At 52.4% G+C, this 23,374-nt stretch overlaps 1 protein-coding gene across 3 annotated transcripts in view; it reads left to right on the forward strand.

Moving 5' to 3' along the window:
- Positions 1 to 23,374, forward strand: part of TEKT3 (tektin 3) — a 173,708-nt gene that overhangs the window by 138,381 nt on the left and 11,953 nt on the right. The window contains exons 1-4 of one of the 3 annotated variants that reach the window (XM_025182421.2): positions 12,776 to 12,903; positions 17,732 to 18,339; positions 19,576 to 19,659; positions 23,222 to 23,292. In XM_025182421.2, the coding sequence (XP_025038206.1) occupies positions 17,761 to 18,339; positions 19,576 to 19,659; positions 23,222 to 23,292 (734 nt within the window). In that variant the 5' untranslated portion in view covers positions 12,776 to 12,903; positions 17,732 to 17,760. Of the gene's footprint in view, positions 1 to 12,775; positions 12,904 to 13,235; positions 13,374 to 17,731; positions 18,340 to 19,575; positions 19,660 to 23,221; positions 23,293 to 23,374 lie in introns of those variants that run through there. The other 2 variants (XM_006118699.4, XM_075903508.1) reach the window with 2 other exon arrangements.

Raw genomic sequence — 23,374 nt, forward strand, 5'->3', positions numbered from 1 at the left:
TGACTCAAATTATTTAGTTAGTGATTTAAAATAAAAAGTCCTACAGAAGAATTTTGAAATGGGTCCAGAGGATTTAGGAGTGCATGTCCCACAAATCACACTTGAAGGTCAAGGAAAAGTGCAATTCTTGACACATGTTGTGATCACACAAATTAACTGCATTTTAACGATGGGAAAATGCCATGCACTTGCTCTTGAGATAAATGCAAGGCCTGTGGTGTGGTGACTCATGAGGAGAGGATGGATTTGAAAAGATTTATTCATGCCACATTTGTCGTGTGGCTTTTAAAACAAACAAGCAAACCCAGAGTTGTCCATAAAATCAAATTATCTAGCTAAGAACTACGGCATTTTCAGAGGGGCTGAGCATGCACTGTTGATACTCAGCACCTTTTGAAGTGGTTGTCCTCATGGGGCTAGATTTCAAGAAGTCCACACCTCCGTTGGAGCCACATTTTCCAGGAGTCATAGAATCATAGAACCCTAGGGTTGGAAGAGACCTCAGGAGCCAACAAGTCCAGCCCCCTGCCCAAAGCAGGACCAACCCAACTCAACCATCCCACCCAGGGCTTTGTCAAGCTGGGACTTAAAAACCTCTAGGGATGGAGATTCCACCCCCTCCCTAGGGAACCCAGCCCAGTGCTTCCCCACCTTCCTAGGGAAACAGTTTTTTCCAAATATCCAACCTAAACCTCCCCCACTGCAACCTGAGACCATTGCTCCTCGTTCTACCATCTGCCCCCACTGAGAACAGCTCTGGCACCCAGCACTCAGCTCCTGCCGCTCTATTTTGGCGTGTGAGTTCTGGATTCATATGGATACTGGACACATACCAGCCATCTCAGGGCAGGTCTACACAAGACAGGCTACATCGGCGCTGCTGCACAATGGTAGCGCATCGGGTGAAGATGCTTTATGCTGATGGGAGAGCTCTCTCTGGTTGGCGTGAGTGTTCCATCTCAGCAAGAGGCAGGAGCTGTGTCTGTGGGAAAGCACCTCCCACCAACATAGCGCAGGTGTGGACGTAGGTTACGTTGCTTAGGCAAGAGGTGTCCTTCTCTCACCCCTGAGTAAGTTACATTGACTCAAGTGGTATAAATCATGACAGGTGTGGAGAAAATGAATAAGGAAAAGTTATTTACTTGTTCCCATAACATAAGAACTAGGGATGACCAAATGAAATTAATAGGTAGCAGATTTTAAACTATCAAAAGGAAGTTTTTCTTCACGCAGCGTACAGTCCATCTGTGGAACTCCTTGCCAGAGGATGTTGTGAGGGCCAGGACTTTATCAGGGTCAAAAAAGAGCAACAGAACTTCAGGGAGGTTAGGTCCATCAATGGCTATTAGCCAGGATGGGTAGGAATGGTTTCCCTAGTCGGTGTTTGTCAGAGGGTGGGAATGGGTGAAAGGAGGGGGATTGCTTGATGATTCCCCATTCTGTTCATTCCCTCTGGGGCATCTGGCATTGGCCATTGTCAGCAGACAGGACACTGGGCTGGATGGACCTTTGGTCTGACCCAGTGTGGCCGTTCTGATGTTCTTCGTGCAGACCTGTCCTCGCCGTAGAGTTGCTGAGCACCTTGGCTGTGGTGCTGACTTGCCTGTGGACAGGCGTCACCTACTGAAGCTAAATGCCCCCACGATGGGTCACGGTGATGGCACTAGACCCGTTTCTAAACCTGTTGGATGATATCGGGACAACTGCCTCATGTAGACAAAGTCTTGGCTATGAGACTGAGGCCTCTGCCCTGCTCCACCACAAGCAGCTTGGGAGAGAAGGGGGGTTGTGGCAGGAAGGAGGCCACTGCTCATGTCCCCCTTTGCGCCAGTGAGTGGGGGAAAGAACCAAGTCTCAGCCTGTTCCTCTGGCCTCTGTGTCTACTCCCCACCCGGTGGCGGTAAGCAGGGAGCTGCTGAAGAAGGAGCCTGCACGCCACACCAGACCAGGGATCGAGACCTGGGTAGGCTGGGTATGCGCATATTTCCCCACGTGACCTAGTAAGACAAAGGCACAATCTGCTTCTCAGGATTTAGACAAGTCTCTCTGAAACGAATGTGACTTTTGCCTCAATTAGAACCTCAGCATTTGGCCCTCTGAGAGCCACTCTCCAGTCTATATTGGGAGCAAAGGCCTGTGTCTCAAGCTGAAAGTCACTCCAGGCAGAGCAGGAAAACAGATGGTGGCGGGAGGAGGGGAGGTGGGTGGACATACATTTATCGAGATGATTAAAATTGCAGAGCTGCAAAGACATGGGAGGCCACGAAGCAATCCACTGGAACATGAATTTTGGAATTTTCTGGAAAAGCAATCACTCATGTAAAATAAAACCTCCCATCTGCACACACCGACAGATGTGGGTGAGTGAGACAAGGTGGGTGAGGGAATCTTGTAACGGACCCTCTTCTGTCTGGGAAATAAAAATGCGTTGAGCTTCCACAGAGCTCTTCTCCAGTCTGAAAAAGTACTTGGAGGGGTCACAGTTGACAGGTGTCCTCTGGTGTCCATCAAGGGGCAAGAAACACTGGCCCTCGAGCTAGAGTTTAAAAAGAAAGTGAAGGAGGCACCAAGAGCTTGCTGGAATGGAGCCGCTATCACTTTGTGGCATTTTCATGATGAAGTTCATGACATTTCTCACTTTTCTGACTCACTTTCAAAATAAAACAAAAGGAAAAAAATATGTAGCACTTTAAAGACTAACAAGATTGATTGTCTTTAAAGTGCTACATATTTTTTCCTTTTGTTTTACCAAGATCAGACTAACACGGCTACCTTTCTATTTCTTTTCAAACTACAAGTTTTTTCCATTTTCCATTTTGTAATGGTGGGGGCAGAGGGAATCTTTCTGCCAATTTTTAAGTCCCAGCTCTGTGTGTGTGTGTGTGTGTGTGTGTGTGTGTGTGTGTGTGTGTGTGTGCGCGCACGCGCGCATGAAATCTCTTAAAACTTTTGTCACTGGGAAAGGGTGGAAAAAATAAGATGGGAGAGAAGTCCCCCCTTCTCTTGGACTTGCCCCTCAGTTTTTCCAGTGGTCATCCTCTTACCCCAGCTCAATTGAAATCCCAGATCTCACACCAAAGACCAGAGTTATCCTGTCCATGAGATGGTTTGGGGTGGCCATCTTGGGCCCTGAACTTTGGGGGACCCTACGGCAGCTGTTCCAGCTGTCCTATGGACAGGACTGTCCCGCATATTGAGGTTGGCCTGCGGGGCCTAGGGAGACTGGGGCGGGTTACCTGGGGGCCTGGGGCCGGCGGCAGCCCAGTTCAGGCCCCTGCCCGCAATCACTGTGGCAGCGGGAGCCAAGCAGGGCTCGGGGGAGCGGAGCAGAGCAGGCTGGGCCAGGTTGTTCTGCTTCCTGCGGCTGGCTGAAGCTGAGTGACTCGGCTGGGAGATGGGTGGCAGAGCGGAGCAGACTGCTGGGTCACTTTGCTTCCTATGGCTCCCACCACCACTGAGTGCAGGGGGCCTGGACCCCTGCTTTCCTGAGCCAGGCCCCCAGTAATCCCCTGGGATGTGTCACTCAGGGGAGAGGGCTTTGGAGAAAATGAACGGGGGGGGGGGGGCAGGTGTGGGAAGAGGGGGGGCTTGGGGAAAGGGGTGGAGTGGGGGTTGGCAGAGCAAAGGTAGGAAGAGGTGAGATGGGGGTGGAGCCCGGAGCTTGGCCCCACCCCTCTCTAGGGATGGTCCTACCAAAGGCAATGTCTGTAGCCAGCTCCATAATCAAGTATGTGCAGGTTTATTATCCGGAGTGGGGGAGTGGGATGAGCTATCTGTAGGTCCAGGCAAGCAAGAATACCACACACATCAGTTGTAAATCCTACCAGTGTCAGAACTGTAGTGATCGGACAATTCAAAACGGCACTCAGGGCAAACCCCGGGTTAGCCCTGGGGGATCTTTCACGCCAGTTTAGTCTCTGGACCTGTGATGGTTCAAACAGCAATGAGATGAAATATTTTCTGGGGTCCTGCTGCTTTATGGTCCGTGACCCGCGCTGCCTTGCACGTAGCACTGGCAAGGGGCGATAGGGCCATTCAACAATTCCTTGTGTTGTGACATTTTTCAACGGTTCGTTTAATCTTGGCAGGTTCCCATCACAGGCGAGGGAGGCAATTCCCTTGCCTGGGTTCGCAAGCTCAGAGCAAACGATTCATTAAGTCAGTGTTTCCCAATTTTCTTGGGCCACGGAACCCTTTTCAGCTTAAAATAATCTCAAGGAACCCTTAGGGTTCCCAGGGTAAAATTTGGCAAGCAAAAAAAAAAAAAAAAAAAAAAACGCACCACCAGAATTGGTTGAGCGAAAAAACCTGCAAAATACTCTGTCTCTTTAAGAGGGGGCGGGGCAATGCTGCGTTCTCGCGGAACCCTTACTTTCGCTTCACGGAACCCCGGGGTTCCATTGGGAAACACTGCATTAAGTTATACACAAACCATACAGATCCCCTTATAGCACGGGACAGACTTTGCAAGAGAGATTAATGCAGGCAGCATTTCGAGTCTCAATATATTCCAATAAGGCCGTGGTCACCAACCAGTAGATCGTGAGCTATCTGTAGATCTCAGGGGCTCTAAGAGTAGTTCTTGAGCCCTCTCTGAACTGCGCGCCTGTTGTGACGTAGTGGGGGTACCTGGCTGGTTTCTATGCTGCTGGCTCTGGGGGAACCCCCACTGGCTGCCGTGGGTACCACGACCCAGCAAAACAGGATGAGTCACTATGCAAACCAGTGGCCAGACACCCCCCATGGAGAGGAACAAAGGAAGGTGGAATGCTGGCTTGGCTGGGGGGCAGGGCTGGAAGTTAGGGAGTGGGTTGCTGGCTGTCGGAGGGCATGGAGGAGAGCCTAGGAGAAGGGGCTGGGGTTTAGGGGCCCAGTCTCCCCCATCTCAAGGGGGCCTGAGGCATCCTAGCCCAGTTCCTGTAACCAGATTACATCTGTGCTGCGCTGTGCTGGAGGAGCAATAAACCACCCTCAATTCCACTGGCTGGTGCAGTCTGGTTGTGCCATTTCGGGGTGCAGGAGACGGGGAACCCCCAACGCGCCGTCACACTGGTGTCAGGAGTGGGATGCACTGCACCCCGTGGATGGAGCTTCCAGCGGCAAGCGACAAGGCGCAGTAGAAGCAAGAGCCCTGGAGCCAGGCGTGCTGGAGACAGAGCGAAGCGGTTCCTGGGAATCGTGGGGCGCTGCAGCACTAGACTGGTGAGTCTGCACCGAGGGGCCCAGCGGGCAGATGGCCTACGCCCAACTCTTGAAGGCAGAGCTGGTGGGGCGGTGCAGAGAGAGGGGCTTGCCTGTGCAGAAAGCAACCAAGGCCCAGCTGATTACCCAGCTGGAAGAGAATGACCAGCCACAGGGCCAGGATCTTGTCCCCAGGGGAAGCAGCCAGACCCCCCCTGAGAGTGTGTCAGGCTCAGAGAGGGGGAGGAGCGCTGGAACCCAACGGAGAGATGAGACAGCGTCTCCCGGGAGGCCTGCAAGTAGCCTATCTAGGGCAGGGGCCAGCCCAGCGGAGCTGCGGCGGCTGGAGATCCAGCTGCGGATCAGGGAATTGGAAGTAGAGGACCGAGAAAGGGAGCGCCAAGATCGAGAGAGGCAGCGGCAGCATGAGCTGGCCATGGCAGAGCGGAGAACCGGCGGGGCACCGGCTGCGCCAAGTGCGGATGAGCCCCAAGGTCCCAGGACTGCCAGACGCTTGGAGAGGCTCGTGGTGGCCCAATTGAAGGACATGGGTGACATAGACGGGTTCCTCAGTGCCTTTGAGAGGGCCTGTGGACTGCAACGGGTCCCCCCGGCTGACTGGCTGCAGGAGCTCGTCCCCGCACTGAACCAGGAGGCGGCCGGAGTGCTCAGTCAGCTGGAGGACCTACAGCCAGGGGATTACAACCGAGTCAAGGAGGCCCTGCTGCACAAGTTCGGGCTGACCCCCGAGATGTACAGGAAGAAGTTCCGGGGGGTACAGAAAGGGCCACGGGAGACCTATGTGGATCTGGCCTCCCGCCTGGCGCAATACTGCCGCAAGTGGGTGTCTGGAGTCGGAGCCCAGACCGCAGAGGAGCTGCTCAAGCTGGTCATGATGGAGCAGTTCTATGAAGCGTGCCCACCCAAACTGAGGCTGTGGCTCAAGGACCGGAGACCAGAGAACCCCCAGGAGGCCGGGAGACTGGCGGACGAGTTCACGGAGAGCCGGTCCGGGTGTGAACGGGAGTCCCGGAGAGAGAGGGAACCGCGCAGAGACTGGATCTCGGCTGAGCGACGGAGGGAGTCAACTACGGGGCGAGACCAAGGAACAGGTCGTCTGCGCCCCAGAGAACCAGCCAGGGCCTGGACAGAGACAGCCCAAAGCCTAACTTGCCATCGCTGTGGGCAAAAAGGCCACAAGAGGGCTCAGTGCACCAGGTCCCAGGACCGGGGACTTTCCAGGGTTAACTGGCTGGGGCGGGGGGAAGGGCAGGCTGCCCCAGAGGCAGGGGCTGGCAGGCAAACCTCAGCTCAGAGAGAGGGGAAGGATGCTCAGTGCACCTCCCCTGGGAGGTCTGATTCTCAGGAGGCGGATTTCTCCGTGTACCGGGTGGGGGCAGGACGGCCCCTGCGGAGCGAGTGCCTCATACCCCTGGAGGTGGATGGTAGGAAGGTGACGGGCTTCTGGGACACGGGGGCGGAGGTGACTCTGGCCCGATCCGACATAGTGGCCCCGGAGCGGATACTACCCCACGCGCAGCTGACCCTGAAGGGCATAGACGGGTCCCCGTTTAAGGTGCCTGTAGCCAGGGTGCATCTGAAATGGGGGGCCAAGGAAGGCCTCAAGGAAGTGGGGGTGCACCCGCACTTGCCCACCGAGGTGCTGATGGGGAATGACCTAGAGGAGTGGCCCCATGAATCCCAGCGGGCTCTAGTCACTACCCGGAGCCAGAGCCAGCGGGGGGCTGACAACGTGGGTCCAGGGAAGGACTCCTGGCAGCGTCCTCAGGGTCCCATCCCAGTGGACACGGGGTCCAGCCAGGCTGGGACTCCGGACCTAGGCAGAGGTGGGGGACAGGTCCCGATCCCTGCCTCAGCAGCTGAATTCCAGGCTGAGGTGCAGGCAGACCCCTCCTTGCAGAGGCTGAGGGACCAGGCTGGCCTCCATGCAGCTCAGCCCCGGGGGAGAGGTGGCCAGGAGAGATTCCTGCGGGAGCGTGGGCTCCTGTTCCGTGAGTGGCTCCCCCCCAGGAAGGCGAGGGCATGGGGTGTCCAGCGGCAGCTGGTCGTCCCCCGAAAGTATCGCCTCAAGCTGCTGTATTTGGCCCACGATTTCCCCGTTGGGGGCCACCGGGGGATCCGGAGCACCCAGCTGAAGCTGCTCCAGCACTTCTATTGGCCGGGAATCTTTACAGCCGTGCAGCGGTACTGCCGGTCCTGTGACTCCTGCCAGAGGGGCGGGAAGGCCCAAGACAGGAGGAAAGCGGCTTGGGGGTCTCTACCCCAGATAGACCCTCTGGGATGGCTGAGAGAGTTATGGGAGGGGAAGTCCTCCCTGGATGGAGCTTCGGGGGTGGAAGCTGCCCTGGTTGTCCAGAGAAGGCTCGCTGGGCTCATGGCCCCGGCCCGAGAGACCCTGGCCAGAGATCAAGGCCAGCGGAAGGGGGGGTGTGACCCCCGAGGACAGGCCTGTGCCAGTCGCCCTGGAGCGGGGCGGCGAGTGGACAGAGGGAAGCCAGCTCATGTGGGGCCTTGCCACGGCCGGCCCGAGTCAAGGGGAGCACCCATGTCCCCAGGGCGGGTTCCCACGCAGAGGACCCGAACTTCCCTAGGTCACGAGCGGAGTGACCCTGCTCAGTTCGCTCTCGGAGGGGGGAGAACTGTGACGTAGTGGGGGTACCTGGCTGGTTTCTATGCTGCTGGCTCTGGGGGAACCCCCACTGGCTGCCGTGGGTACCACGACCCAGCAAAACAGGATGAGTCACTATGCAAACCAGTGGCCAGACACCCCCCATGGAGAGGAACAAAGGAAGGTGGAATGCTGGCTTGGCTGGGGGGCAGGGCTGGAAGTTAGGGAGTGGGTTGCTGGCTGTCGGAGGGCATGGAGGAGAGCCTAGGAGAAGGGGCTGGGGTTTAGGGGCCCAGTCTCCCCCATCTCAAGGGGGCCTGAGGCATCCTAGCCCAGTTCCTGTAACCAGATTACATCTGTGCTGCGCTGTGCTGGAGGAGCAATAAACCACCCTCAATTCCACTGGCTGGTGCAGTCTGGTTGTGCCATTTCGGGGTGCAGGAGACGGGGAACCCCCAACGCGCCGTCACACCTGTGCAGTACATTTACATTAGATTTCCTCATTTGAGGAGCAGCTACTCACCGAGCAACAACACAGGTGAGTAGCTGCGAGAAATGGTGGGAGCTGGGAGGTCGGGAGGGCTGAAACACCCCAGCCAGCTGACTCTGGCTTTCACAGCTGGAGCTAGGCGCAGCCTCCCTGGGCTGAGCGCAGGGCAGCCGGGCTGGAGGGAAGAGAAGCAGCTGCCCAGCCAGCTGGCCATGGCACTCAGCCAGGGTGCACCACGCTCCACGTGGGCTGGCACAGAGGAGAAGCTGCCTGGCCTGCTGGCTGTGGCATTCAGCCCAGAGGAGGCTGAACCGCACTCCAGCTGATTGGGTGGCTTCCCCTCTGCGCCTGCCCACGTGGAGCTTGGTGGCACCCTGGCTGAGCACCATGGCCAGCTGGCCGGGCAGCCGCTTTTCTTCGCTCCAGCCCGGCTGCCCTGCAGTCAGTCCGGAGGGAGCGCGGGTCAGAGGCTTCCCTCCGTGGCTGGTGTAGGGAACTCCCTGCCCCCAACCTTGTTCCCTCTCCTCTGCCCCAAACTTGTCCCCCGCCCTCCTGCCCCCCCTGCAGAAACTTGTCCCCCGGCACCCTGCCCCCCCTGCAGAAACCAGTTCCTTCTGGCACCCTGTCTCCTACTACAGAAACCTGTCCCCCTGCTCCCCTCTGCAGAAACCTGTCCCCCCCCAGCCCGCTGCCCCCTGCTGCAGAAACCTGTCCTGGCATCCTGCCCCCTCTCCCGTGCCCCCACTGGCACCCTGTTCCCTGCTCCAGAACTCACTAGCACTCCTCCCCAGTACTGTGTCCCCTGCTCCCAAATGACTTTTCTATGGGTCAGTGACCCCTGACTCAAGGCAGGTTCCCTGCCATTCTCATAAATAAAGACAACGCAGAAACGTTTTGTGTTTAACATAGTATTCTATTTAAAAATGAAGCCTGGCCAACAAACCCCCAGTTGGGGCCAAGCCCCCATCTGGCCACAACCACTCCTGCACTCCCCCTTCCCCAGACCCTAGATCTGAGCCTACAAACACTGGAACCTCATGCCCTCTGCCCCTCACATATCCCAACCCAAATTCCTGCACCCTCACATCCACAAGCCTGTGGCTTGCTTAGTATCTCAACACTGCCCAGCCTGGAGCCCCCTCTCCGAGCCAGTGTCACACCTCACCCCTTCCCACACCCAAATCCCTCATTCCCACCCCAGAGCCTACACATCCTGTCTCAACACAGCAAGGGTCCAGCTAGACTGCAGGAGTTTTTCAGGATTCTGGAGATATCCCAGAAAAACTTTTCTGCATCCTGGGTTGCGTTTGTTCTTCCGCTTTTTTAGTGGAAGAGCAAACAGGCTCTTTTGGTCACCCCTATATTCCCCTTTCCACAAGGAATATGGTGGCTTCCAAAAGAAGGTTTTTTTTTCTGACATTTGGTCCAGTGTAGACAGGCCAAATGTTGGAAAAACCTCTTCCTACAGAATAATATGGGATTCAAGGACAAAGCAATTACCCTCTTTTTTAATAACAAATGGTCTGATAACAAACCATGTACATGTTTTGTTAGTTTATAAAGTGATACCAGACCATTTGTTTTTTCTGTACAGACTAACTCGGCTACCCCGAAGCCTCTTTTTTAATGTCACTGTGTTGCCTTGAATCTGCGCTAGGCCCGCTGTCATGCAGGGAGCTGGCTTGGAGGACATCTGGAGCCATTAGGATAAAAGTGCCACTGTGATGACGCAGTCGGGGTTCCCCCAACACTGCACCCCCGTAGCAGCAAGAACAGATTCCACCAGCCAGTAGAATAGAGGGTTTATGGCTTCTCCAGGATACAGCCCAGCACAGACGTGCTATTGCTACAGGAGTCGGCCAAGATGCCTCCAACCCCCTTGAGATAGGGTCCCTGGGCCCCTAAATTCCAGCCCCGTCCTTAGACTGGTTCCTTCATGATTCCAGCCCAAGACTACCACTGCCCCTTCACCGGAAACCTGGTGCTGGTCTCCGTCTCCCTGCCTTTGTCTCTCTCCCTGGGAGGCTGAGCCTAGGTGTCTGGGTTAATACACATTTGGATGAGTCAATGAGAATCTCACATCACAGCGCAGGGGGACCCCGGGTTACAGAGCCGACAGCCCCCCCACTACGCCACAGCCACACATCAGGGGAGTTCAGAAGCTTTTCACACACGACTTACTCCACACAAAGCCCCAGAGGGCATGCAAAGGCCACAGCATGGTGTAGCAGACAGGCAGCATTTGTGCTGGCTGTGCAACATGAGTTGCCACCATGCTGTAGTGAAGAAGGCGTGTTTTAGGGTGCTACTACCAGCCGAGGTGAAAGTAAAGTGGTGCACTGCCGTGCCCAGCTCTGCCTAGAACGGGCTGAGCAGCGGCAAAAGCCAGCAGGGAGCTCTTTAAAGAGCGGGTTGCGATAGGACAGTACCCATCAGAGATTTAAGTTTAAATTTAAGAGGATGGAGAGAGGCTGTTCTCAGTGGTGGCAGGTCGCAGAACGAGGAGCAATGGGCTCAAGTTGCAGTGGGGGAGGTCTAGGTTGGATATTTGGAAAAACTCTTTCCCTAGGCGGGTGGGGAAGCGCTGGGCTGGGTTCCCTAGGGAGGGGGTGGAATCTCCATCCCTAGAGGTGTTTAAGTCTTGGCTTGACAAAGCCCTGGCTGGGATGGTTGAGTTGGGTTGGTCCTGCCTTGGGCAGGGGGAGGGACTGGATGACCTGTTGATTCTTTGACGACCTCCTGATTTTGTGATAAGGGCCCTGCACACGGAGGTTGGTGATTGGTGGGTTGGGTATCTTAGACCCCGGCTAGCCGGCCAGTTCTGCCCAGGTCCCTGCCCTCCTTTCCCCAGCAGAGCCCAGAGGCTCCCTCACCTCTGCAGCAATGGCAGGTAGGCAGCTGGGCATGCCCCCCACCCCACAGGCATGAGCCCCAGGATGCTGGGTGGGAGGGCAGCACAACCATTTGCTTCAGCTGCCTGGAGTAACTGGCTGCAGGCTGGCCCCATTAGCCTCAGCCCAGAGCTCGGGAGCCTTCCCACAAATGGGGAGGGCCGGGGGCCCTGCCCAAGGTGGAGGCGAAGGCAGAGTTGCCCATGGGCCATGCTCCTCACAGCTATTTGTGCAGCTCTCCCGTGGATGCTCATCAGGGATTTCTTGCGCAAGAGAGCGTCCACACTGCCATGGGTGCTCTTGCGCAAAAGCCCAGCGCGCACATGGCAGTGAGGACGTTTTCTTGCGCAAGACTTTTTGCACAAGAACCCGTGCGCAAGATGTTCTTGCGCCAAAAGCTGCGAGTGTAGACATAGCCCTGGAGTATTAGTTGCATCCAGTTCTGGGCCCCACTATAGAAAAGACGTGGATGCACTGGAGAAGGTTCAGCAGAGGGCAATCAAAATGACTAAGGGGCTGGGGCACATGACCTATGAGGACTGGCTGAGGGATGTGAGCTGGTGTAGTTTGCAGAAGAGAAGAGTGAGGGGGGATTTGAAAGCAGTCTTCACTTCCTGAAGGGAGGTTCCAAAGAGGCTGGAGAGAGGCTGTTCTCAGTGGTGATGGATGGCAGAATGAGGAGCAATGGGCTCAAGTTGCAGTGGGGGAGGTCCAGGTTGGATATTAGGAAAAATGATTTCCCTAGAAGGGTGGTGAAGTGCTGGGCTGGGTTCCCTAGGGAGGGGGTGGAATCTCCATCCCTAGAGGTGTTTGAGTCCCAACTTGACAAAGCCCTGGCTGGTATGACTGAGTTGGGTTGGTCCTGCTTTGAGCAGGGGGCTGGACTTGATGACTCCTGAGGTCTCTTCCAGCCCTGGGGTTCTATGATTCTAAGCTCCCAAGCTCCCAGGATTGTCGGTAAAGCTGGACGAGGAGGAGGAGGACGGAGAGGACAGATACAGAGTAGAGTGACTGTTTACCGCCCGTTTACTGTCTTGTGAAAAGGGTTCACCCACGGCTGATAGGATTTTGCATTTTATCACATTTCTGTGTTAATTAATAGGAGAGCACAGTGCCTATCCCATTTCTCCCCCAGCGCTGTTATTGTTCCCCCTGGGGCTTAATTGTGACGGTCTAAATACTTTTCCTAGACTTGATGCTGAGCTCTGTGTCAGCTCGGGAGCTTGTCTCTCTCGCCAACAGAAGCTGTCTCAATAAAAGCTATCCACCCCCGCCCCTCCGCCCCACACACACACACACACACACACACACACACACACACACACACACACACACACACCTTGTCTCTCTCACACACACACACAAACATGCACCCACACCCACACACACCTTGTCTCTCTCACACACACACACACCCACACACACCTTGTCTCTCTCACACACACACACACACACACATGCACGCACACACACACACACCTTGTCTCTCTGAAATCCTGGGACCAAGAGGGCTACCAAACCACTGCAAACAGCCATTTGCTCTGACCTTCAGCCCCGTTCTCCATCAGCAGGCCAGGTAGCTTACCTGGCGTTCTAAACTAAACTAAATCAAATTCCTCCTCCCTGCTGTGGCCCACAGACGATGTTACGTGGAAACCGGGCGGTGACCCTGTGAGAGCCGGCGTGCAGAGGAGCATGGGCAGCAGTCGGAGGTGAGATGGGCAGAGAGAAGCTAGCAGGGACCTGACCCACGGTTCCGCTGTGGATGTGTTTGGCTCTACGTGGTTCCGGCCAGGAGTGCCGTTAAGAATGGTGATGTTTTACTCTCGGGCTGGCGGCCCGGATTGCAGGCCAGGGAGCCTTGGCAGGGCTGCTGAGCGATGCCCCCCGGGCTCCCACTGTCCACCCAGCCCCACGTCAGGGAGATCCCCGGACCGCCAGGCCTCCGGAAGAGAATCTGGTTACTAAGCATCTTGTGAGTCCTTAGCAACGCTCCCTCCTCCTCTCTCCCTCCTCTGCCCTCCCTGCTTGGCCAATGGGTGGAGCCGGGACAGCGTATGTCACAAAGCAGGGGGTGGGCATAGAAGTGGGGAGGGGTGGGGTGCTGCTGAGCACTGAGTGAGCTGAAGGAGCCTGTGGATGCAGGAGGCTCCCTCCCTCCTCAGCACCAGCTTGCAGACAGGTGAGTGCCTGCATCTCCCATCGCCCCGCAGCAGCCCCCCAGCCCGGAGGCAGAGAAGAGGGAGCCCCTGGCAGGGGCTGCTGGGGGCCTACAAGCTGAAAGGAACCCAGCAAGCACCAGGGACAAGAACCCAGCTCCCCTGTCACTGCCCTGCCTTGTGTGAGCTTCAAGGGGTGTGTGTGTGTGAATGTAGTGGGGAGCCAGTCAGGGGAATTTAGCCCAGCCGCTCCTCAAATCTCCCTTCCCCAGAGCTAAATCTGTGTGCGAAGTGGGGACAAGGAGACGCTGCTCATGTTCACACAGACGAGTAAGCGGGGGGAGCGGCATGCAGGTGAGGGATCCCCGCTGCACCCCAGAAAGTGCTCTGCACTCCAGGGGTGTGTGTGGAGGGCTGAGGGGTGCAGCCTGGGCATGGGGAGTTGATGGATCAGTAGTTTTGGGAGTGGGTTGTACAGGGCGGCGGGGAGGAATTTACTTAGAGTGGGGGAGCCAGGATGACGTGGCTTTTACCCTACCTCAAAGCTCCCCTTGTGTGTCAGGAGGGGAAGGACAAGCAGTTCCCAGGAGACGAAAACCACAGAAACTCTCCCTCCCCCTCCAGAACCCTTTGTTCCCTAGGGCTAAATATGTAGCTGGAGGAGGACAAAGGGGTGGGAGTCACTGATGAGTGGGAGTGGGCATTGCAAACCGAATCCCAGCCCTGACAAAATAGCCTGCTCAACGGGCCTCGTTTTGAAAAGTTTGTGCGAATTTGCGGTGTCCAGCTTGAGACAAATTGGGCCCAATTCATCGGAGAAGCTGAGCACCTGCAGCTTCTGTTGATCTCGACAACACCTCCAGAGATCGGGGAGTAGGTGTTGTAGGCAGAGTAGCAGCACACCACAGCAGCCAAAAGGCATTGACACATTCAATAATTTCACAGATGCAGGGAATGTACTTTCCTTCCTTTTTTCCTGTGGTTTGCATTAGCATTGGCTGAGTTACCTGCTATTTATCATTGCTGTAAATAACACATTGCACTTCTCAAGCGCTGTTCACAGAGCATGTCAAAGCACGCAGAGACGCTGGAGATGGAAAAGATCTAGTCCTGTTTCCAGACATTTGCAAATGAACAGAAGTTACCTGGCATAACAGTCCCCTCCAGATCTGTGTGTGGCTTCCTGCCTTCCTCTTTCAGCCCAAGCTGTCTGTGCCCAGCTCGGAAGTTTAATAGTTTCCTGGCCTCAGAGAACATCCTTTTCTCCTCCTGTGACCTCTCTCATTTTCACTGGTTTGCCTGATTATTTGCAGTATTATATTCCAGATCATGTATATTAGGAGGCATTCATTAGTATTAATGCCAAGTCTTTGCCATGCTACAGCAACAGTGGTTTGAGCAGCCCAAAGATGAGCTACAGATGTTCATTGCTGGTTAGCAGAGATGCATCCTGGGCTCTCATGTGGCTTTCCCTCCACGTTGCCTGATTTTGATCTCACACGTTTTACATCCTTGTAGTTCCAGTAGCCAGATCCTCGGCTGGTTTAAAATCATCATAACACTGTTGAAACCAATGGGCCAGCTGAGGATCTGGTAGGGTGAGTTCAGTGGTGTTACTCCCAATGTACGAGAGTGCAAGTTAGATCTGACTCAGGTCAGTAAGCTCTCTGATCTGGATTGTCATCTGCCAAACATATAAGACGTGATATTTATCTCAGTCTGTGCTTCCAGCACGGTGTGTCTCTCTTCTAGTCCTATCTAGGACTGTCTTGCGTTTGCCTCTGGGAAAGCACAAGTTTGCTTCCATTTTTGTGGAGGTGACTAAATACCAAGAAATCCTCCTTCTTCAGAGGCTTAGAACTTTAAATACAAACCAGTCTCTCTCATGGGGAAATGGGCCAGCATAGGTGTACTGGAAAAATTACACTGCTATAGCTATTCCAGTGTCTGGACACTATATGCAGGAACAAGTGAAATTCTGGAATAACAACTACACTATTTAAGGAATAAAATAATTGTTAAACTATTACCAGTGTGTGTGTGTGTGTGTGTGTGTGTGTGTGTTTGCATGTAGCTTTCACAATGGGCTATTTCTGCAGTGGTTTAGGATCTATGTGGGTAATAGGCATTGTGTCTGTAAAATACAGCTATGGGACATCTCTTGACTCAGAAAAACACCTCATCAGGCGCATATGTTTACTCCTGTTCAGGAAAGCGCATAAGTACATGCATGACGTGAAACAAGTGCTTAAGTCACATACTTCGGGTTAAGCACCATTCCTGAATGGGGATCCTCTCCTGAATCAAGGTCTTTACTATTTCGTTTGGGTCTGCTCCTAAAAATGAGATTGAGTTAAGTACATCGCTCAGGGCTGTGAAAAATGGTTCATGGCTGTAGCCGATCTAGTGAAGACATACGCTGAGACTGTCTGTTTATTCTGTGTTCGCACTGTGCTTCCCACCAGGGTCCATAATGGGAGTTCCTAGGGGCCACCCCAGTACAAATACATCAGACAATAAACATACCAAGGTTGTTTATACAGGTTGAACCTCTCTAGTCCAGAACGCTCTGGTCTGTAAACATCTGTGGTCCACAATGATTTTAGTTCGCCGGATGTCCATTTTCATGGGCATGACCAAGTTTCCCGTGGTCCCAAAAAGTTTGTTTACAGCCACCAATCCTGGCTCTCAGTGTTCTGTGCTTTCATTTGGAACTGGTCAGGTCACAAGGGTGCTGGACTAGAGAGGTTCAACTTGTACAATATGAATATTGGAACATGTTCAATACTTGATGCGTTTTTATTTAATTATAAGGAACACATTTTGGACAACACATTTTCTTTTTCAAACTCATCCAAATACTGTAGCTTTTGTGACAGCTTTGTCCATCAACTTGCTGCAGACCATTGATCCAACCACAGGAGCTGTTATTTTCAGTCTAGTGCAGCCAAAAATCCCTTTTATTTCAACCAGCACTCTGACTCTTGGAACCATAAGAGAACTCCCCAGTAGCCCAATATCTCTCTCAGTGTGTTTGTGAATGAATGATGGCTGTTGTCTACACATCAATATTTACCTTTGTGTGCTGTGAATATTCTATTACTGACACACAATTAACTCATGACCTCAAAGCAAAAAGTACAATAGCCTGCACAGCAGAGGATGCAGTTACTTGAAAAATAACACCATCACTACCCTCGAAAACCTTCCGGTGGGTTCGTTTGCTCCAGCACGACAGCGGGGGAAAGTTTTCTCAAATTACTTTTGAAGTGTAACAATGGTTAAAAATGAAAGTACTGATCTTCCAGTAATTGTCCTTTCTGCTCATTTCATATATCTTTATTCTACGCTGGTGACAGGAACATCAAATGTTCTCTCCTTGCAAGTCATAGAATCAGAGGATTGGAAAGGACCTTGAGAGGTCTTCTCTAGTCCCCTGCAGTCACAGCAGGACTAAGCACCATCTAGACCATCCTTGACAGGTGTTTGTCTAAGCTGCTCTTAAGTATCTCCGGTGACGGAGATTCCACAACCTCCCTAGGCAATTTATCCCAGTGTTTAACCACCCTGACAGGTAGGAAACTTTTCCTAATGTCCAATCTAAACCTCCCTTGCTGAAATTTTAGCTGCTGAATATCCCTGTTGGTTTTAATGGAGTTACTCAGAAAAGTAAAATAAAACACATTGTTTCCTTGACTCTCCTATCTGTGTTTGTATCTATCAGTTGGCTCTTCTCTTAGAATTAAATTGTAAGTTCTTTGGGAAGGGATTGTCTTTTTGTTCTGTTTTGTACAGCTTCCAGGACAGTAGGTCCTGGTCCCATGGTAACAAGAACAACAATAATAATAATGAATAAACAACAAATTTTCAGAATCAGGACCTAATGATGATAAATGGGGCAAAAGAAATACAGCCCTTGTTTATACTTAAACACTATGCTATTGTAGCACCTCAGTGGAGACACTATCTATGCCAGTCGAAGGAGTTCTCCCATTGTTACAGGCAATCCGTGCTCTGATAGGTGGTAGCTAGGCTGAGAGAAGAATTCTTCCATTGACCTAGCACTGTCTACACCAGGGTTAGGTTGGCTTAATGACATTATTCAGGGGTGTGGATTTTTCACACCCATGAGCGCTGTTGCTAGTCTGAGCTCACTTTTTAGTGTGGGCCAGGCCTGGGAAACTTCAGTCCTGTAACCAAATGGATGGACATTGTGATAGGGCTTTGCTACCTAGCATTCGAAGCCCATCTTCTTGAAACTCAACTATCATACATGTTGGTGTTTGTATTATGAGTTGCATGTGCTTATGGAAGAGGTGTTAAGTGGGACCCTGCTAAATGAGATCATTCTCTGTTGTCTTTTTGGGTTTCTCTTATGCAGGAAGCAAAAGTGAATAGCAGCTTTCCATCATGGAGCTTGTAGGCTCTACTTTGACGGCAACTTATGCCCACCCAAGACCAACACCTACTAACTTCCTACCAGCTATCAGCACCATGGCATCGAGCTATAAGAACCGTTTCCCTCACTACTCTTTGACCCATAGCTTGAGCCTTCCATGGCGACCCAGTACTTATTATAAAGTAGCAGCCATCACGCCAACATTGGCTCCCTTCTCCAAAAGCTCTCAGGGGCTCACCCAAAGCAAGATGCTTCCCTTTGTTTCCAACCGAACAGCCCTTTTCACCAGGTATACCCCTGACGACTGGTACAGATCCAACCTGACCAATTACAAAGAGTCCGAAACGTCCCGGCACAGCGCGGAGAGGCTAAGAGTGGACACATCCCGCATGATCCAGGACAAAGATCAGCAAACGAGGAAAACCCAAACGGAGACCACCAAAAATCTGGGCGAACGGGTCAATGACATCACGTTTTGGAAATCAGAGCTCAACCACGAGATAGACGAGATGATTGGGGAGACCAACGCTCTGACAGACATGAAGAAACGACTGGAAAGGGCCTTGGCTGAAACAGAAGGACCTCTCCAGGTAGGAATCCGTTTCACTGATGTATCAATGTGTTATAGTGATCGGCTCCCATCTGCAGCTATTCACATAGCTAATTAAGTTTCATTTGAGCTACATTATGTCTGAATGGCTTTTATTAAGAGGCCCTTAGCCAAGCTAGGGATACACACAGCCCTTGCTATCTGATACATCTCCTATCCAATGCCTGTTGAGCACTTAGGAACAGTATTTACTTAACAAAATATTTTCTCATGCACTGCATCAAAAATCCCATTTAAGGTCACACTTCACAATGTCCTATTGCAAGGCTCCAAAGTCCGGCCAAGAGTCGTTTCCTTGAGATCAGTGGGCGCTACCCCACAGATAGGTGTGCTCCTTTATGGTTTGATCACTCTGATATTTTAGCTCGGTTGTTTATTACCAGCCACACACCAGCATATGGCAAATAGGTACATTTGTATCGGCATGGCTTGTGTTCTTAACAGATGACCCTTCTCCACTTATGACATTTTCTCATGACACCCAAGGGAAGATCTGTCTCATAAAGGAAAAATTCCCATTCCAAGTGCAAGATGACTGCCATTTCTAAATAATGCAGTGTGATAAACATCTAGCTTTGAATAGCACTAATGTTAAGTCCTGGAATTTTTTCCAGCACTGTCTGGTGTAACTTGATTGGTCAACTGATAGTTAATAGCAGGGGTGGGTAAGACACTCTTCATGAGCCAGATCCAGCCCCCCAAGCGTTGGATCCAGCCTGCAGCTACCCTGCCGCTCCCCACCCCGTTCTCCCCCAGCCAATCAGGGTCTGTGGGCGGAGGAATATGTGAAGTCTCCTGGCCCCACCACTTCTGCCCAAGGCTCCGCCCCTTCTGGGGCAATCTGCAGCCACTTCTGAAATTCATGAAGTGGCTCCCCTCTTCAAAAATTATTGCCCATCCCTGGTTAAGAGCTATACAGTAAAACTCCATTAGTCCGGCATCCAACCCGGCAGCACTTCACCTGCTCTGTCCCAGGCGTCCCGGATTCAGCCGCTGCTGAAACTGACCAGTAGCGGCTGAATCGGGGACGCCAGGGGCAGAGCCGGACTATCAGAAGGGGGGGCTAAGAGGAGTCTGGAGTGGCATCCTCCCCCTCCCCACCCCAGACCCCTCATAGCCCCCCCGTCCGATAGTCCGGCATATCTGATAATCCGGCACCCCCTGGGTCCTAAAGGTGCCAGATTATCGGAAGTTTACTGTATTTGTTTACCAACAGGTAGCCCAAGAGTGCTTACTCCATCGAGAGAAGAGGATGGGAATCGATCTGGTCCATGATGATGTGGAAAAACAACTGTTGACAGTAAGGTTTTGTAACAGCCTAACCAGGGAAAGGAGCAGTTAACTGCAAAGACAGCCCTGTGCTGACTAGCAGTAACTGGTGGTGTAGCTTTAACACAGGACCTTCATCATTGATCTTTATCCTCCTTCTTCTTACTATATATGTTAGAAATGTCTGTCTGTCTGTCCATCTGTGAGTCTATTCAAGAACTCCTCCTACATAGTAAGAGCTAGGACCACCAAATTCATTAGGCAGCTCCTTCTTATCATAACTCAAAGCAAGGTCACAGTTTGGTTATGCCAGGATAATAGGATGTTCCTGGAATTCGATTGTTTCTCAAAATGGAAAGGGAGGGATCTGGTAGGAAGGACAGTTATACTATAAAATGCCCACAGGGGGAAGCGAGGGGCTAGAGATGGGGACTGGAACAGCTATAACCCCATTGGGCCAGCTGGGGGCAGGGGTGGAGAAAGGGACAGCTATCTACTATGTATTTCAGAGAGTTTGTGTCTGTGCATCTGTCTGTCCTCCACCTGGGAGACGTGCACCCTCCCCTGGCTGTGCCCACTGTGGCTGCAGCAGCCATGGACAAACACTACGGTAAGAGAGGGCTGGGGTTGCCCTCTCTCTCTGGGGCAGCCTGAATACTGAGCCCTCCTCCCCAGCCCCCCCATGGCAGGAGCTGATCCAGCACCAATAACAACCTGTTTAGCAGAGTATAAAACATCCTAATTAAGGACTTGGCCTATTATTATCTGCTGGGCTTTGAGGTGCAGTGGGTGCATGTTTTCCAGCTTTCCTCCTCTACCATGCGGGCTCAAAACTTGTTTTAAAAAATCTGAAATTTACATTGAAACCTAATCACCTATCGCTGGGAGCCGGGGCTTTCAGAGACCTCGCAAACATCACAAGTCTCTGCAAAAATACAAGAATTGTTAACACAGGTGCGCTTCTCCTTCCCCGGAGTGAAAGGCACTATCATAAGGTAGGCAGGGTCTCTATTGTTTGTACTATGATAGCACCTCAGAGCTCTAGTCCTGGACCGGGATCCCATTGTGCTCGGTACTGAACAAGCCCAGATGGTTTCATATTGGCCAAGAGAGAAACAATGAAAACAAGGAGATTTCTATCAATCAAAGATAGAAAACTCCCGCTGTGTGCTATGGATCCTGGCTGTATGGGAGTTATCTCTGCACAATAGGACAAGGCATTATGGGAGCTACTAAGGCAGATTCTCAGTCGATGTGCACAGGTGTAGCTTTGTTGATTGACATATGATGGAAGCTACCTGGATTTACACCAGCTAAGAATCTGCCTTTACTCGGGACTCCACACTGATGTCAGCATAGGACAAATGTTTGGCGATCCAGTCCTCAGGCCGTGCAAGCGAATGCCGTAACTCTTACACTACTTGCTGTGTGGTTGCAGGCTATGAATAGCTCTCTGTCATTGTGGCATGTTCAGCTGGAAACCTGGGAGCTGCTTCTTCTGTCATCACAGAATTAGCTCTCCCTGCCGTTGGGAGGAGGGGTGCATAATAAACACCACACGCTCAAGTACAGTGGTGAAAATTAGATCAGTTGCCGAAGGACAGCAAGCAGGGGTTGGAAATCCATGGGACTAATATGACATTCAAACCTCAGTGTAGAGAGGGTGATCAGATGAACAGTCAGCCTGCGAAAACTCATGTCAATTAAAAGAGGAGGCATTGGGGTGTCAATTAAAAGGGAAGGCATTGGGAGCCAAGCTGGCTGGGCCTTGCCTTCGTTAGGGCACACCCCCCTAACTGGCAACTTGTCAACAGCACCACGTTACCTAGTTTGACTCCTCCGGGCGATGTTTTCACGCAGACGTAATGAAGACAAACTCCCAGGGGCCATGTCTACACTAGGAGATTATTTTGAATGTACTAAGTTCGACTTCGGGGCACCCGATTTTACAAATGTGAAGTTCTGTGTCCTCACTCCGGGGAAGAACCGAATGTGGTCGAGGCACGCTGTGTTAGTGTGGACGCGTTACCACGGACTCAGCACCCTAAGAAGTGCTCTGGAGAGCTGCGGGAGGCCTCCCGGACGCCAATTAGTTCGAATTAGCAGCACCAGAGTGTCCACACTACCGTTATTTTGGACATGCACATTTAGGAACAGCATTATTCCTCGTGAAAAGCAGGACTACAGCGTTCGAATTCCGCCACCGCTTGTTCTGGAATAACAAGCTTGGTAGTGTGGACGTATCACTTACAAATTCAGCCTTGGCAGGTTATTTCAGATTAAGGCCCTAGGGTAGACCAGGCCAGGGAGACTGATGCTGGTCAGAGCTCCTCAGTTAGGCCGTGGGGGAGAGTAAATTGCTACACCCCTGAGAAATGCAACATATTGGCAAGGAGCCATAATTCCATCCATTCCCTGCCCCCTTCTCTGCACTTATCTACCCCCTTTTCAGTTATTTTATTCCTGACTGAGGGAAGTTTGGCTGCCCAAGTACAGGGAGGAGGGGGTACCTTGCTCCTTCCCCCACTTTGCCTGTCCACATAAAGACTAGCCACAGTCCACCAGCACAAGACACATCTGAAAAGCAGGGAGGTGCTATGTCCGTGTAGCGTGTGTGTTTCATTGGATGTGAACAAGAACGTTTCATGAAGGGCGGGATTGTGAAAGAACTTGACATGGATGGAAGCAATGCTTAGCTACACCACACCAAGAGCAGCCCAAGGATTCACCCAGCTCGCTCCAGCAAGGCAGGAATTAGTGACTGCATTGGAGGGTGGGAAGCACTGGGATGGGTTCCCTAAGGAGGGGGTAGAATTTCCATCCCTAGAGGTGTTTAAGTCCTGGCTTGACCAAGCCCTGGCTGGGCTGATTGAGTTGGGTTGGTCCTGCCTTGGGCAGGGGGCTGGACTCGATGACTCCTGAGGTCTCTTCCAGCCCTGGGGTTCTATGAGTCCACAACTGGGCTCAAACATTCATGCTGCATATCAGAAACAGAGCCAGGAGCCATTTCTCCTAGTGAGGAGCACTCTCTGGCGTTTTCTGGTCTGGCAACATCCATAGTCCTGTATGTCGTTAGTGAGCCGGATGTCCACTTTTCATGGGTGTGGCCAAGTTTCCCGCCGTCCCATAAAGTTTGTTTACAGCCAGCTGTCCTGGCTCGCAATGTTCTGTGCTGTTATTTAGCTCGAATTTACCCAAAATGTTGTCTAAGAGCCTAGCAAGCCATGGAAGTGTTAGTAATGCTGCTAGACAATATTGACCTCCTCTGGTCTGGCAAAATCTCTGGTTCAGCACCAGTCAGGTCCTGAGGGTGCCAGATTAGAGAGGTTCAACCTGTGCCAACTTACGTCTGGGCTGGCTCAGCTGACAGTGCGTGGTAGGGAGGAAGCCAAGGTTTGCTTACTCTTTACACACTTCCGGCATGCTCGTTCGGGGTGGCAGGAATAGCAGGCATTGTGTTACTGCTGCGTGCCGGGACCCATGTGTGAGGAGACCACCTAGGAGTATGAGGGTGGGTCTTAGAATGAAAGTTACCTGAATTCATAAGCATGGACAATGATGGAATTTGGATTTTGTTTTTGTCAATTGACTAGGAAGTTGACGTCATCAGGTCGTGTCAGGAGAGGATGAATCGCCACCTGGATAAGGCGATCGCCCAGCTTGCGTAAGGCGGTTTCACCTCAATTTTTCTTAGTAAACAATGTTTCTTGTTTTCTAATTTCCAACGTAAACCCTCAGCAAATCCC

Source organism: Pelodiscus sinensis, chromosome 20 (genome assembly GCF_049634645.1).
Source record: "Pelodiscus sinensis isolate JC-2024 chromosome 20, ASM4963464v1, whole genome shotgun sequence".
NCBI lineage: Eukaryota > Metazoa > Chordata > Testudines > Trionychidae > Pelodiscus > Pelodiscus sinensis.